Source organism: Salvelinus alpinus, chromosome 13 (genome assembly GCF_045679555.1).
Source record: "Salvelinus alpinus chromosome 13, SLU_Salpinus.1, whole genome shotgun sequence".
Lineage (NCBI taxonomy): Eukaryota > Metazoa > Chordata > Actinopteri > Salmoniformes > Salmonidae > Salvelinus > Salvelinus alpinus.
The window spans coordinates 40,463,172-40,479,523 of record NC_092098.1 but is presented as its reverse complement, the minus strand read 5'-3'; the positions used below and the strand labels follow the sequence as shown (position 1 = coordinate 40,479,523).

Sequence of the window (16,352 nt, the reverse complement as noted above, 5' to 3'; positions counted from 1 at the left end):
AGACTTGCAGCTGTAATTGCTGCAAAAGGTGGCTCTACAAAGTATTGACATTGGGGGGTGAATAGTTATGCACGCTCAAGTTGTCTGTTTTTTTATCTTATTTCTTGTTTGCTTCACAAATAAACACATTTTGCATCTTCAAAGTGGTAGGCATATTGTGTAAATCAAATGATACAAACCCCCCCAAAATCTATTTTAATTCCAGGTTGTAAGGCAACAAAATAGGAAAAAGGCCAAGGGGGGGTGAATACTTTCGCAAGCCACTGTATAGAATGACATTACTTGACACCACTTACAATATAAACTATGAAGGCATCACTATAAGTTTACTACACATAAAGGGCCTGATCTAAAGCACCACTAGGTGTCAGTGGTAACACATTAATGACTAGTGCATTACTTCATAACTGAATGGTGGAATCTCACTGAATCCCACAAGACACCAGAAAGAGTGGGGCATAATACTGAAGTAACATGCACTGGCGCCATTTTAGGCTTAACTAACTAATAATCACTAACTCTCATAACAGGACTAATATACTGAAAGGGCACACTTAAGTGCTATAACAACCTAAATAGTATACATAGGCATACACAAACATAATACATTGGGTGTATAATAACTCCTTTATGTAACTAAATAACTCCTATGACTGCGACCCGTTGTCCACTAATAACAGACTATGACAGACGGGTTGCGGTTGTTGTTTTTTCAGTCACACTGTGGCAGGAAAATAGATCCATGAAATGAACATGGATCACTCTCAGCTTGAGTTCTGGTTAAGTAAATGTGAGGATGGCTCACCTAGGGAGCTCTACACTCACAATTACACTTAGTTCAGGACCTGAATGGGCATTCTTATGGAGAACTGAAATGTCTTAGTCAACTAAATTGAGATCAAATTAATCTGAAACTCTTGACTTGCTCTGGCTACTCCCAGGGTTGGACGGGGCAGTGCATTTCCTCAAAGGGTGTCCCTGACAATTGGAAGATGAGCGAGATTTGAGAATCATCCTGCAGCGACGAGGAGGACACGGAAGGAAAGGAGAGTGTGGTGTTCTACCTCTTCGACTACCCCAGCAACATCCTGTCAGTCCCCGTGCCAGACCTGTCTCAGCTCACCCCCCCGCCCCGCCATGACACCTCTCAGGTAGGGACAGCTGGTTTACTAACAGACAAACAACTACTATACTTCTACAAGCATGTTTGTTTATTTGTCTGGATGGAGTTGTAGTGATAGCAACTTGATACCAAATATACTTTTGCAATATCTTACCTAACCCAATCAGGCTCCATGAGTTCCATTCGAAGTCATGGCCATGATGGTGCCTCCCCAAACGCTAGACAGAGTACCCTCCAATATCACAACAACTCCACCAGTCACCACAAAAGGTCAGTCCAACAGTAAATATAGGTCTAACTTTGTTAATTCCCTGACTAAGAAGATAACTAGACACCAGTTGACTTCACAAAGCCTCAAAGCGTTAAAGGTAATTATTACTGTAATATTGTATGGTACAACCTTGTAGCTAACTGGTTGTGTTGTCATGTGTGGCTGTCTCAGGCAGAGACTGAGCCGTCTACAGGATAACCCCGTTGCTGTAGACGGTCCAGACAGGCCTGCTGGCACTGACAGGCCCATTCACCCGTACCAGCCCCTGGAGTGGTTTGTGAAAGAGATGGAGGCCAAGCTGAACGAGCTGGGCCAGAGGATCTCAGCCATGGAGAAGGCCCAGCTGCAGAATAAGAAGATGATCCTCAAGGAGAAGTTCACCAAAGAGTAAATGAAGGCCAAAGGCTTGAAGGATAACCTATGGCAGCCCCTGCAGACCAGCTTTGTACCTTGGCCACCCAGCAATCCACACTTTACTACGGCAGACTACCCTGACAGCTTCAGCCCTGACCTGCCGAGGCTGATGGTGGGCCAGCAGCAGATGTTTTGGCAGCAGTTGACAGGCCTGGGACCGGGCATTCTCACCCAGGCCCCTGACTGACTCATAGTGGCCTTCCCTGCTCAGGACGACATCATGGCAGGTATGTGAGCATTTACAGTAGAAGCTGGTTCCTTAATTCTTCTAATAACAAAACAATAGAGACAGTGTTCGGTCCGCCATCCTTTTCGTAATACTGAACATGGTTTCAATACATTTTCAACATAATTCACAAATTCGAATGTAATATGATGTAGTTATAATTTGAAGGTAGACTCTTATTAACAGCTCTATCTACCCCTGTGACAGTAGTGGTGAGCAGTGTCTATGTTGAACATTACAACCTCGCCCATACCTACAGCACAGTAGCCCATTACCACAGTGTCCCCACCCTCCATATACATCACGCAACGTAGCTACATTTTTATGTTTATATGTCCATCTTTCAGGGAACTTGATAATTTGTGTGTAGAAGTGGAAGTGTATGATGGTGTTAAAGAGTCATCTAACTGTCTGTCCCCAGGTTTCAATCCTCTAATCCTGGCTGCTACAGCGGGTCGTGTTGAGGTGAAGATCCTGCTGGATAAAGGAGGGGACAATGAAGCCCAGTCTGCGAGAATCCAGTCTGAGACAACCAAAAACACAATATTGTTTATGGACAATATTGCAAAACATGTTGATGCTCTCAGTATCACTGAATGTCTTACATGTGTTGACTTATACTGCTTTTTAAATTCCTTTGCATGGATGGGTGAGCTGGATGGATGCCACACCACTAACTCAAGCTGAACTGCTGCAGCTATGGTCCATGTTATGTCTACAACCATCTCCACACTGACAGGAAAAGACACACAGGGCTGTGAAGGGTCCTGCCCGACCCAAATGTTTCAAATGGCATAATTACATAAGAGGCTGTCTGTTTGACAGGTGTTTATCAAACAGAAACCACCAGAACGCTATCACTCATAAGATAGACTAAAAACAGTAAATAAAGTGATTGTTTGATTGAAACGGTTTTATCATAAATTAATGATTAATTACATGTTGACTACATATTTTGTTACTCTTTCCTGATATGATTTTATAAATCCTGACTGCAATCTCTAGGTTAGTCTTGTTTGGCACAAACACTTGTAGCTGAATGCATTGCTAATACTGCCCCAAAAACATTGCCATTCCCATGCTGTTTCATTATGTGTATCTCAATAATTATTTACAGAAATGTCTGTATGCAGCATTGTGGTATTTGTTTCTGTGTTGACAGTGGCAATGGTCAAAATAACAAGCATTACAAATGTATACATTTTATTTCTTTGATTTTGGAGTAGGTACCAGTTCCCACATCATACTCTAAGTTGTGTACTCTGCAGGGTTCTCTCTATAAAATATTACTTGTTGATGAAGAGGAAATCATATATGTATAATATGTATACACTGGCAAGAAAAAGTATGTGAACCCTTTGGAATTACCTGGATTTCTCCATAAATTGGTCATAAAGTTTCATCTGATCTTCATCTATATCACAACAATAGACAAACACATTCTGCTTAAACTAATAACACACAAACAATTATACGTTTTCATGTCTTTATTGAACACACCGTGTAAACATTCACAGTACAGGGTGGAAAAAGAATGTGAACCCTTGGATTTAATAACTGCCAGCGATAACCTCAACCAAACTTTTTCTGTAGTTGCATATCAGACCTGCATAACGGTCAGGAGGAATTTTGGACCATTCCTCTTTACAAAACTGTTTCAGTTCAGCAATATTCTTGGGATGTCTGGTGTGAACCGCTCGAGGTCATGTCACAACATCTCAATCGGTTTGAGGTCAGGACTCTGACTGGGCCACTCCAGAAGGCGTATTTTCTTCTGTTGAAGCCATTCTGTTGTTGATTTACTTCTGTGTTTTGGGTCGTTGTCCTGTTGCATCACCCAACTTCTGCTGAGCTTCAATTAGCGGACAGATAGCCTTACATTCTCCTACAAAATGTCTTGATAAACATGGGATTTCATTTTTCCGTCGCCTATAGCAACCTGTCCAGGCCCTGAGGCATCAAAGCAGCCCCAAACCATGATGCTCCCTCCACCATATTTTACAGTTGGGGTGAGGTTTTGATGTTGGTGTGCTGTGCCTTTTTTTCTCCACACATAGTGTTGTGTGTTCCTTGCAAACAACTCAACTGTAGTTTCATCTGTCCACAGAATATTTTGCCAGGTGCTGAACTTCAGACGCGCAGCAATGTTTTTTTTTGGACAGCCGTGGCTTCTTCTGTGGTGTCCTCCTATGAACACCATTCTTGTTTAGGGTTTTACATATCGTAGACTCGTCAACAGAGATGTTAGCATGTTCCAGAGATTTCTCTAAGTCCTTAGCTGACACTCTAGGAATCTTCTTAACCTCATTGAGTATTCTGCGCTGTGCTCTTGCAGTTATCTTTGCAGGACGGCCACTCCTAGGGAGAGTAGCAACAGTGCTGAACTTTCTCCATTTATAGACAATTTGTCTTACTGTGGACGGATGAACATCAAGGCTTTTAGAGATATTTTTGTAACCCTATCCAGCTTTATGCAAGTCAACAATTCTTCATCTTAGGTCTTCTGAGATCTCTTTTGTCGAGGCATGGTTCACATCATGTAACGATCGTCTGTGGTGGTAGAAGGATTGGACCAAAGCGCAGCGTGGTAAGTGTTCATGTCTTCAATATAAATCCAAAACTGAACACATGAACAAAAACAATAAACGATGATCAAACGAAACAGTACCGTGTGGCGACAAACACTGACACGGAAACAAACACCCACAAACCAAAAGTGAAACCCAGGCTACCTAAGTATGATTCTCAATCAGGGACAACGATTGACAGCTGCCTCTGATTGAGAATCATACCAGGCCGAACACAAAACCAACATAGAAAAACACACATAGACTGCCCACCCCAACTCACGCCCTGACCATACTAAATAAAGACAAAACAAAGGAAATAAAGGTCAGAACGTGACACATCAGGCAATTCTTCTTGTGAATAGCAAACTCACATTTTGTGAGTGTTTTTTATATTGCAGGGCAGCACTAACCAAAATCTCCAATCTCATCTCATTGATTGAACTCCAGGTTAGTGGAGTCCTGACTCCAATTAGCTTTTGGAGAAGTCATTAGCCTTGGGATTCACATACTTTTTCAAACCTACACTGTGAATATTTAAATTATGTATTCAATAAAGACAAGAGAAATACAATAATGTGTGTGTTATTAGTTTAAGCACACTGTGTTCGTCTTTTGTTGTGACTTAGAGGAAGATCAGATCACATTTTTTTACCAATTTATGTAAAAATCCAGGTAATTCCAAAGGGTTCACATACTTTTTCTTGCAACTGTACAGTGCATTTGGAAAGTATTCAGGCCCTGTCATGGCCGTTAAAGGAAGTGGACCAAAGCGCAGTGTGGTAAGCATACATTTTATTTTATTAATCAAAATGACGCCGAACTAAACAATAAACACTACAAAAACAAACCGTGAAGCTAAAGGCTATGTTCCCTAAACAAAGTCAACTTCCCACCAAGACAGGTGGGAAAAAGGGCTACCTAGGTATGGTTCTCAATCAGAGACAACGATAGACAGCTGTCCCTGATTGAGAACCCTACCCGGCCAAAACATAGAAATACAAATAATAGAACATAGAATACCCACCCCAACTCACACCCTGACCAAACCAAAATAGAGACATAAAAAGGATCTCTAAGGTCAGGGCGTGACAGGCCCCTTGACTTTTTCCACATTTTGTGACGTTACAGCCTTATTTTAAAATGGATTAAATACATTGTTTTCCTCATCAATGTACACACAATACCCCATAATGACAAAGGGAAAACAGGTTTTTAGACAATTTTGCAAATGTTTTAAAAATAAAAAAACGAAATACCTTATTTACATAATAGTTCAGACCCTTTGCTATGAGACTCGAAATTGAGCTCAGGTGCATTCTGTTTCCTTTAATAATTCTTGAGATGTTTCTTCACCTTGATTGGAGTCCACCTGTGGTAAATCCAATTGATTGGACATGATTTGGAAAGGCACACACCTGCCTATATAAGGTCCCACAGTCGAAAGTACATGTCAGAGCAAAAACCACCCATGAGGTCGAAGGAATTGTCTGTAGAGCTCCAAGACAGGATTGTGTTGAGGCACAGCTCTGGGGAAGGGTACAGAGAGATCCTTGATGAAAACCTAGTCCAGAGCACTCAGGACCTCCGACTGGGGCAAAGGTTCACCTTCCAACAGGACAATGACCCTAAGCACACAGCCAAGACAACGCAGGAGTGGCTTCGTGACAAGTCTCTGAATTTCTTTGAGTGGCCCACCCAGAGCCTGGACTTGAACCCGATCGAACATCTCTGGGAAAAGACCTGAGAATAGCTGTGCAGCGACGCTCCTCATCTAACCTGACAGATCTTGAGAGGATCTGCAGAGAAGAATGGGAGAAATTCCTCAAATACAGGTGTGCCAAGCTTGTAGCGTCATACCCAAGAAGACTCAAGGCTGTAATCGCGGCCAAAGGTGCCTCAATAAAGTACTGCGTAAAAGGTCTAAATACTTATGTAAACTATTTATTTCAGCTTTTTATATTTAGTACATTTAAAAAAATTACTAAACCTGTTTTCTCTTTGTCATCATGGGTTATTGACTGTAGATTGATGAAAGCAATTTATTTTATCCATTTTAGAATAGGCTGTAACCTCACAAAATGTGGAAAAAGTTGAGGTGTGTGTGACCATGCCACCGCAGGGTTAAACAAGAGCATGGGGCGCTCTGCCTATTAATACAGTACAGATCTGGTGGGAGCTCACACTGTTTCACCCAGGGAAGAAGCTGAGACTGGAATCACTTTGTGGAATTTATTTCAGACAATGTCCCTTTTAAAGATAGAGTCAGCGACATGACATAGATGCATCTGTACTGGTCAGAGGCAACATGAGTTGGGCTAACACAAACAAATGGGTAGGTTAAAATTTCTTTAGGATCGGTGGGTTCCCTGCGGGACGGTTGAGCTAACGTAGGCTAATGCGATTAGCATGAGGTTGTAAGGAACATAGACATATCTGATATTGGCAGAGAGCTTAAATTCCTGTTAATCTAATGGCACTGTCCAATTTACAGTAGCTATTACAATGAAAGAATACCATGCTATTGTTTGAGGAGAGTGCACAGTTTTGAACATGAAGTTATTAATCAACAAATTAGGCACATTTGGACAGTCTTGATACATTTGAACAGAAATACAAGGGTTCATCGGATCAGTCTACAACTTTACACATACACTACTGCCATCTAGTGGCCAAAATCGAATTTGCAGCTGGGATAAGACATGGCCTTTCTCTTGCATTTCAAAGATGATGGTACAAAAAAGTTTTTTTCTTTGTATTATCTTTAACCAGATCTAATGTGTTATATTCTCCTACGTTCCTTTCACATTTCCACAAACTTCAGTGTTTATCTTCAAATGGTACCAAGAAAATGCATACCCTTGCTTCAGAGCCTGAGCTACAGGCAGTTAGATTTGAGTATGTAATTTTCGGCGAAAATGGGGGGGAAAAAGGGTCCGATCCATAAGAGGTTTTAACAGCATGAAATTGTGTTTAATGTACACAAAACATTAAGAACACCTGCTCTTTCCATGACAGACTGACCAGGTGAATTCAGGTGAAATCTATGATCCTTTATTAATGTCACTTTTTAAATCCACTTCAATCAGTGTAGATGAAGGGGAGGAGACAGGTTACAGAAGGGACTCTAAGTTCGAAGTGTTACATCCAGCTCATTATTGCATCATGCTGGATGTAAGTGAGCCGGATGCTGGATGTAACTCTGAGCCTGAAGATGGATTTAACTGTGCCAGTTGCAACTCTGTGCTGGATGTAACTCTGAGCTGGATGCTATACAGGATGTCGTATCCAGCTCAGGGTTACACCAACTACTGTATTTTTAGCCACATAATTGTTGTCTTTCAGTTTCATTAATTTTCACCCCGCACAGTAGGTGGCGGCAAAAAATAACTTTTGGATGTAGTCTTTCCGTACAACTCCAACGAAGAAGACCGTAGTCTACTATCAAATACACACAATCGCTTTCTTTCCAACCACGAGCGAGTGGGTCACAAGTACGTTGATATATACAAACCACCGACCTGTCTTGTGAAATTAGTTGCAGACAGGTGTATGATACGTGGCAAAAATAATATTGACGAGGTTTGCCTGTTTGTTCAATTTACTGCTGTCAGGCGCGAAACCCCCAAATTCTGTTTGACAGCTGTTTTTGAGGAGGAACAATCTGCGTGTGATTTCACAGTTGAGTCATCACCGTTTGGACGCTGGGACTTGGAGAAATGGCAAAACGAAACACTTTATTTATCAGAATTGTGGAGGGGAAAAATTTGCCAATTAAGGACATGTAAGTACTGTTACTGTACATGTTTTACTCTTCGTTTTTTGTTCACCGATTTTACCAGACTTTGCTTAGGAGAGGACTTAATTGATAGGCTTTTGCTCATCTGTTTTTGATTTTTAAATGTGAATTGAATCAACTACTTTAGGGTATTTCAATGATAGACTGAACCAACCTTTTGATGCTGTAAAAAAAACGCTGGTATATTTTCATTATTGGCAAATGGGTTCATTGTGTAGACTACAAAGTTATTTCTTCAAACACGTATCCTTGATTGTGTAAATATATGATTATAATACAAAACACATCAAAGTAAACAGCCCTGGATAATGAATATGCGGTATGTCAATCAACTATCACATCAAACAGAACCTGCTCTACCATGAAAACATGACTTCAAAGGAAAGCCATTCTTAGAAAAATAAATGATATAGGTAATGGGCAATAATATGGAGTTGGTCCCCCCCTCTGCTGCTATGACAGCGTCCACTCTTCTGGGGAGGCTTTCCACCAGATGTTGGAACATTGCTGCAGGGACTTGCTTCCATTCAGCTACAAGAGCATTAGTGAGGTTGGGCACTGATGTTGGGCGATTAGGCCTGGCTTGCAGTCGGTGTTCCAATTTATCCCAAAGGTGTTAGATGGGATTGAAAAAGGAAAGGGCCTTCCCCAAACTGTTGCCACAAAATTGTAAGTACAGAATCGTCTAGAATGTCATTGTATGCTGTAGTGTAAAGATTACCCTTCACTGGAACTAAGGAGCCTGACTCATGAAAAACAGCCGCAGATCATTGTTCCTCCTCCACCAAACTTTACAGTTGGCACTATGCATTCGGGCAGGTAGCTTTCTCCTGGCATCTGCCAAACCCATATTCGTCCATCTGACTGCGAGATGGTGAAGTGTGGTTCATCACTGCAGAGAACGTGTTTCCACTGCTCCAGAGTCCAGTAGTGTATCATCTCTCATCACTCTCCACATCTCTTATCTGTTTACAGAATTCCATGCTTTGGATAGAAACAAGCAGACTCTGAAGCTGAACTAAACATAGATTGACAGTGCATTGGACAATTGAAAAAATAGAAGCATCTCCCACTCAGCTCACTGCTAATTGGCAAACGAAGCTGTGCTCCCCCGATTTTCAGTACCTCGCTCCACATCTTCCTTTACTCTGAGATATATATATATTTAGCCAAGTTATCGTTACTCATTATATATTTATTATTACATGTTTTACTTTTCTATTATTTCTCTATTTACTTTTTCTCTGCATTGTTGAGATTTGATATAAAATCTAAACAAATTGTGGTTTCATCAACTCTGCTTTTCCATTGCAAGTATTCTAAACATTCTTGCCTCCGTTGAAAATCCTCCTGACTGTTATTAATTTATACTCCAATATGACATGTTCCAAATAGTACCCTGTTCCCTATGTAGTGCACTACTTTTGAATGGAGCTCTGGTAAAAAGTAGTGCACTACATAGAGAATAGTGACATTTGGGACAGAACCATGGAAGCCGAAACAGCCAAATACTCTAAACGTGAATCGATTATCAAATGCGGTATGATTCTAGAAACATGAATCCCTCTACTTTAATATCCCATCAGAGAAATAATTTCAAAAATATACACTCACTGTTTTAAAACACTTACAGCCGACAGTATTTTTCAGTGACAACACGTTTGTGGCGTCCGTCTTACGTTTACACACAGTTGTTAGGAGACGCAGATAGCTAATTAGCACAGGTAGTTGACTCTGTTTTCCGTCTATTTTACGTAAACGCGCAGTAACATGGAGATATGGCCGTGTGGGAACACTAACCCTATAAAGGTGTGTATCAATTAGGGATGCATGATATATCGGTGAACATATCGGAATCGGCCAATATTAGCTTAAAATGCTAACATCGGTATCAGTAAAATTTTGCGCTACACGGGCAACACAGCATTCCTAACCTAGCCCACAATGTCTGCTGTGTGGATCAAGCAGTCATCTGAAAGAGTAAGACAATTTCAGAGAGACAACTCAAAGGCGAAATCCATAATCCGAAATGCCGTTTGGGTCTTTGCATGTGAAAAAAGATACACGTCCAATAACACTATTTGACGCATTAAATAAGCTTTTAATTTGACACGTCAAATAACAGTTATATTGTAGAATGTTGTGTGTTGTGAATTTGCAAGTGCAAGCCAATCGCCACCACTACTATCAGTAGTACTGTTAAAGCTGTACAAAAAAGTCTGCAAACACCGGCCACGAACGATGTGCTTACAATACCCCATTGGTAATAAAGCATTATTTGTTCGACCGCAACTTCTGGGGTAGCTAGCTAGCTTTAGCTTGGTACATAGATAGCACCAATACAACCGGCCTGAAAACGATGAACAGTAGAAACTGCAGTCATTTTCATTATTCCTAGCAATGATTTAGGTTTCCTTGTGAGTAAGTATTGTTGTTCACCTATTGAAATTGAGCTTCAGTTAATGAAAATAAATAGCTAGCCAGCTACTTAACCCTGTTGCCCAAAGCTAACGTTATAAGCAGCCAGCTAGCTTCATTTGGCTAGTGACGCTCGACCGGGTTGTGTTGTGAAGCTAGCCACAATAAGGATTAGGCACAATAGTGGAATTTGCGGTTTGCCTTCAAAATAAAAGTACCTCTTTGAAAGTGATGCAGAAGGTTACAATTGGTGGAATCATGCCATTTTAGACTAGATAATGTTAAACAAGGTTGGAATGTGAAGCAATGAAATGAGGTATCAGTCTACTCGGTGACACCCACAGAACACAACTGTGAAGAGTTTATGCAAATATTAGCAATGTAGCTCTTATCGCGGGACTGTGAAATCACCTCCCCAGTCAGCCTATTGTGTGTATTGACATTCCTATTGCACTGTACAGCTTTACCTAAGGATTGGGGATCAATGAAATGGGGTATCAGTCTAGTCGAATACCCAAGATATATTTTCCCAGAGTTATCAAACTCCAAAACATTCACACAGTATTGTTTTTCCTCGGGAATAGTGTTCAATACACATAGGTTGACAATAAATGTGGCTCAATTCAGTTGTTTGAGTCCCGCAATAAGAGCTAAGACGCTAATGTTCTCTGGGTGTCACTGAGTAAACTGATGCCCCATGTCATTGATGCACAATCCATAGGTAAGGCTGTACAGTGAAATAAGTATGCCCCAATGCAATTCTAAAGTATAATACATCCAGGGTGATTTCAACAGATTTGTCAAATTAACAAATTGTCTTTTGTTGATTTTATATAACAACATTCCAACCTCGTTTAGCATGATCTATTCAATTATGGCATAATTCTATGTGTATTCATTTGCATCACTGTCAATGACAAACTTTTATTTTGAAGGCTAACCGCAAAGTCCACTTGAGGCTAACCCTTATTGTGGCTAGCTTCACACAGCTGGGTCCGACCACCATTAATCAAATAAGGACTGTCTTATAGGGTTATTTTAGATGACACCTAGCTATATAGTTAGCTAGCTAACTGTAGCTACGGAAACAGATTGTCGTTCTGCTATTTTTGGGGGGAAGAACATTGTTTGCATCCATGAGTTAGCTAGTTTTTTTTTATGACCAGCACTGCAGGTGCTCGAGACAACTTTACCAGCATCATAGCATACATATCGTTGTAACATATGAAATACGAGTGATAGTGTAATCAATGTGTAATAACTACGCAAAACATTTATGAACGTGTTAAATTATTATGTGACGTGCAGTCATATTCAGGTCCTGATTGGTCAACAAGCTTATTTGACACGTCAAATAGTGTTATTTGTATATTTTTTTTGCCACGGAAGGACCCAAACGGCGTTCCATAGCAATCCTGGTTGAGAATGAAATGACGGAACCAATGAACAACGAAACAGCACAGCAAATGAACTTTTTGGTGTGTGTGAACTTTATTTAACTAGGCAAGTCAGTTGAGAACAAATTCTTATTTACAATGACGGCCAAACCTGGACAACGCTGGACCAATTGTGCGCCGCCCTATGGGACTCCAATCATGGCTGGATGTGATACAGCCTGGATTCGAACCAGGGACTTTAGTGACGCCTCTTGCACGGAGATGCAGTGCCTTAGACCGCTGCGTCCGTGTGTCTGTTAACTATTTAACTGTACTAGAATGCTTAAAAGGACGCTAAAATGTTAATTATTGGCATCATGTTTTTTTTGGCAAGGAAAATATTGGATATCGGTAAAGGCCAAAAATGTCATCGGTGCATCACTATTATCAATTTTAACCTTTTTTGTTTTTAGAAAAAAAACATTCTCGCTGATATGAAAGATAAGGTCCTTATGCTTCCAAAACTGTACCGCAAGTAATGTGTGTTAAAGTTAAGACCTAGCGTTGGGGCTCTTAGCAAAACTCCCCCATACAAAGAGACCTTCGTCCAATGACTCGTGTAATGTAACTGAACTGAGAGCCATGATAAAGGGCTAGGTTGTGGTCATGATGCAGGAATGTGAGAAAATATATGTAAGAATGATTAATGACAGGTATTCCACAGGAGTTTTTTTTGCTTGGTTATAGTGTGACCTTTCTTGTGCTGTGTTGATAGAAAGACTGGTATTTCATACTAATTAATTGTGAAATCGGCCAACCGGAATTCTTTCAGAATAACACTTTAATATGCTAATTCTGTCCTTTTCTTCACCGGTGGTAAGCACCGGTTCACTAGGATACACAGCTGCTGTGTCTAGTATGTACACTAAATTCACTTTATTGTAAACACCTTCCCAGAGGATTGGAGACTTGCATTAGCTCTCCAATGCTTAGACAGCTGTGGTGTCAAGTATGTACACTGACTCCATTTTAACACCTCAGTGCTGTACATAGGTGGTTTGGTGAACAACACTTGTGGGTTGAGTAACATTCCCCTGAGACCTGGAGACTTGCATTAGCTCCCTGAACTAATGCCCAGGCTTTAACTCAGAGGGCTAACAGTCTCGTGGTTTACAGGAGATCCGGGTACAAAGTCAAACCCTGGTCTGTCACATACAGACGTGTGTGACAGTGAAAACCAAGAGCTGCCTCCACATCCTGGATTTAATGTGTTTATTGACATATTCATTGGCTGGGCATTGTATAAAGTGTTGATGGTTTGTTTGCACTCTTTTCACATGATTTGAGGTCACCTCCTTTTTAAGACGGTCAACCTGAATAACAACATGACTGTCTTAAAGGTCTGTGTCTCAAATGCCCCAATTTGATTAGACTAAGTGTGTCATGAGAAATGTCATTCCATTTTTACTTCAACTTTTCAGTATTTGGTAGAGGGAGAGAATTTCTCTTTGGACATGCATGTTTTCCAATGGGTTTTAAGTGCTGCTACAGTAAAGTAGATGGAGGTAGAGAATATTCACTCCTTCACTCTACATAAACAGACGGAGAGTGGATTTACACTGCTTGTCTGTCAAATGATACATGAAATGACTTTGAACCCCATCTATTTCTCATGGGGAACAGGTGGCCACTAAAACACACAGATCCTCTTCCTATCAATACACACTGTTTTTGTGTGCGTGACTAATGTCTTCTGTGTGTGACCATGGTTAGCAACTATCTTGTCCACATTTACCCACGACACATCCCCTAAATACACAAGTGTCAACCTCACAATGGAAGAAGCTATTTGTAAGAGGCTCATGGGTAAAAAACAAAAACAACCAACAAACGTTTCCTTAGCACCAGTGACTATCATAGTACTGCAGGTGGTTCACACTAAACGTTGCCTACGTGGTTAAACTGACAAAAGTAGAGCCATGTTTAATGTAACACCTGATTCCGACAGTCCCCAGTTAACCCCATCACTGTATGTAGCTCATGCTTCCTTTGACTTGTTCAATCAGATTTTTTTTTTTAATAGACAAAGGTTTGAAATAATGACATTTGCATACTAAATAGAACAAATAGAGCCCAGGAACCACCACGTGGATTGCTATCTAGTTAAGTATATTGATTTAAATTGTGATTTTGGGTAGATACAACTGTTAACCCCGCAAATGTTTGCATTTGCATGCGCTCTGGGGTAGCTGCGGTGAGAGAGCGCCGTAGTGGAAGTGTTTGCGCAAAAATGTCTCGCTTGACGACACTGCTTCGCTCCATCACAGAGAGATAAAGGCGTGCTGAAATAAATCACCCGCAGCAATATTCAGCGCTCAACGATGCCGCAGCCCGCTAATTGCCGTACTACGAGTCACTAATCCTGCATCTGACAGATAATTAAATTCCTTCAACTAAACAATCGACACTTTTTTTAACGTAAACTCTACCCTGACTAGGCTATATCGCCTCGTTGGCGCTTAGCGCCGATTGTCTCTTCTTCAAGGTGAGAAACTGTTCTGTCACGGTGTCTTAGATAAACCATTTTCCTTTGGATGGTGTGATACAAGAGGCAAATGGCACAAAACAAAATGGCAAGACCAGGAGAATAAAATAGTTTATTTGATTAGCGTTGTTTACTTAAGCAGGAGAATCCAATTGTTTTGTTACACTTTTGGCCGCAAGCCAAAACGAATGTTTCCAAATGGCACACAGAAGAGACAATGACAAGGGAAGAACTCCTTCAGTAGGAAGCAACCTTGAGGAACAAAGTTGGACAAAAATATAAATGTAACAATTTCAGCGATTTTTATTTTATTTTACTTTTTCATTTTTGTATTTAAATGTTTTAAAATATTTTTGTACTGAGTTACAGTTCATATAAAGAAATCAGTCAATTTAACTAAATTAATAAGGCCCTAATCTATGGACTTCAAATGACTGGGCAGGGGCACAGCCATGGGTGGGCCTGAGAGGGCATGGGCACACCCACTGGGGAGGAGGCCCAGCCAATCAGAATGAGTTTCCCCACAAAAGGGCTTTATTACAGACAGAAATACTCCTCAGTTTCATCAGTTGTCTGGGTGGCGGGTCTCCGGTGAAGAAGCCAGATGTGGAGGTCCATGGCTGGTGTGGTCTGCGGTTGTGAGGCCGGTTGGACGGTTGCCACATTCTCTAAAACAATGTTGGAGGTGGCTTATGGTAGAGAAATTAACATTCAATTCTCTGGCAACATTCCAGCAGTCGGCATATTAATTGCACGCTCCCTCAATTTGAGACATCTGTGGCATTGTCTTGTGACAAAAAAAAGCATTGTGATTTTATCGTCCTCGGCACAAGATGCACCTGTGTAATGATCATGCTGTTTAATCAACTTCTTGATATGCCACACCTGTCAGGTGGATGGGTTATCTTGGCAAAGGAGAAATGCTCACAAACTGTGATGTAAACATATTTGTGCACAACATTTGAGAGAAATAATCTTTTTGTGCGTATGGACATTTTCTGAGCTCTTATTTCAGCTCATGAAACATGGGACCAGCACTTTTACATGTTGCGTTTTTATATTTTTGTTCAGTATAGCTTAAGAGAAGGAGCCTGTCCTCCAGTCATATGGCTGGCTTGTTAGAAACTTGCAGTACCTTTTTATATCACATCACCATTTTGGCCAGTGTTATCCGACCTAACATCTAAAACGATGCCCACCCTGGCTCTACAGCCTCTTGTTGACACTATTTGGCATGCGTACTTGTCCAAACATTTTAATCAGGTCATCTACCACATTAGAAATACCCACACTGGTTTTGTTCCAAAATGGCACCCCATTTTATATACAGTGCACTACTTTTGACCAGAGTGCTCTATATTTGGGACTTGCGCACAATTTCTATCCAGCCACGACCCCTTAGATAACATAGGCTCTTAGAAGACTGACTGAGGGTTCCTTTCTTGGCAAAATGAGAAGGATCTGATCTGACTCACAGAGAAACAAAGGCTATGTCCAGAATATTGGAGGAAGGAGAGATATCTCTCCCTCCTCCAACAATGTGTACTTGTTCATTTCCCTTCACTGATTTGAAGGGAAATGACTGTTATTAGAAATATGACAAACTCCCACTA

At 40.9% G+C, this 16,352-nt stretch overlaps 1 protein-coding gene across 1 annotated transcript in view; it reads left to right on the top strand.

Annotated features, from left to right (window-relative positions):
• Positions 1-8,072: 8,072 nt before the first annotated feature.
• Positions 8,073-16,352, top strand: part of rasa4 (RAS p21 protein activator 4) — a 70,711-nt gene continuing 62,431 nt past the window's right edge. Inside the window, exon 1 of the mRNA XM_071339291.1 lies at positions 8,073-8,385. Within this exon, the coding sequence (XP_071195392.1) occupies positions 8,321-8,385 (65 nt within the window). The 5' untranslated portion in view covers positions 8,073-8,320. The remainder of the gene's footprint in view (positions 8,386-16,352) is intronic.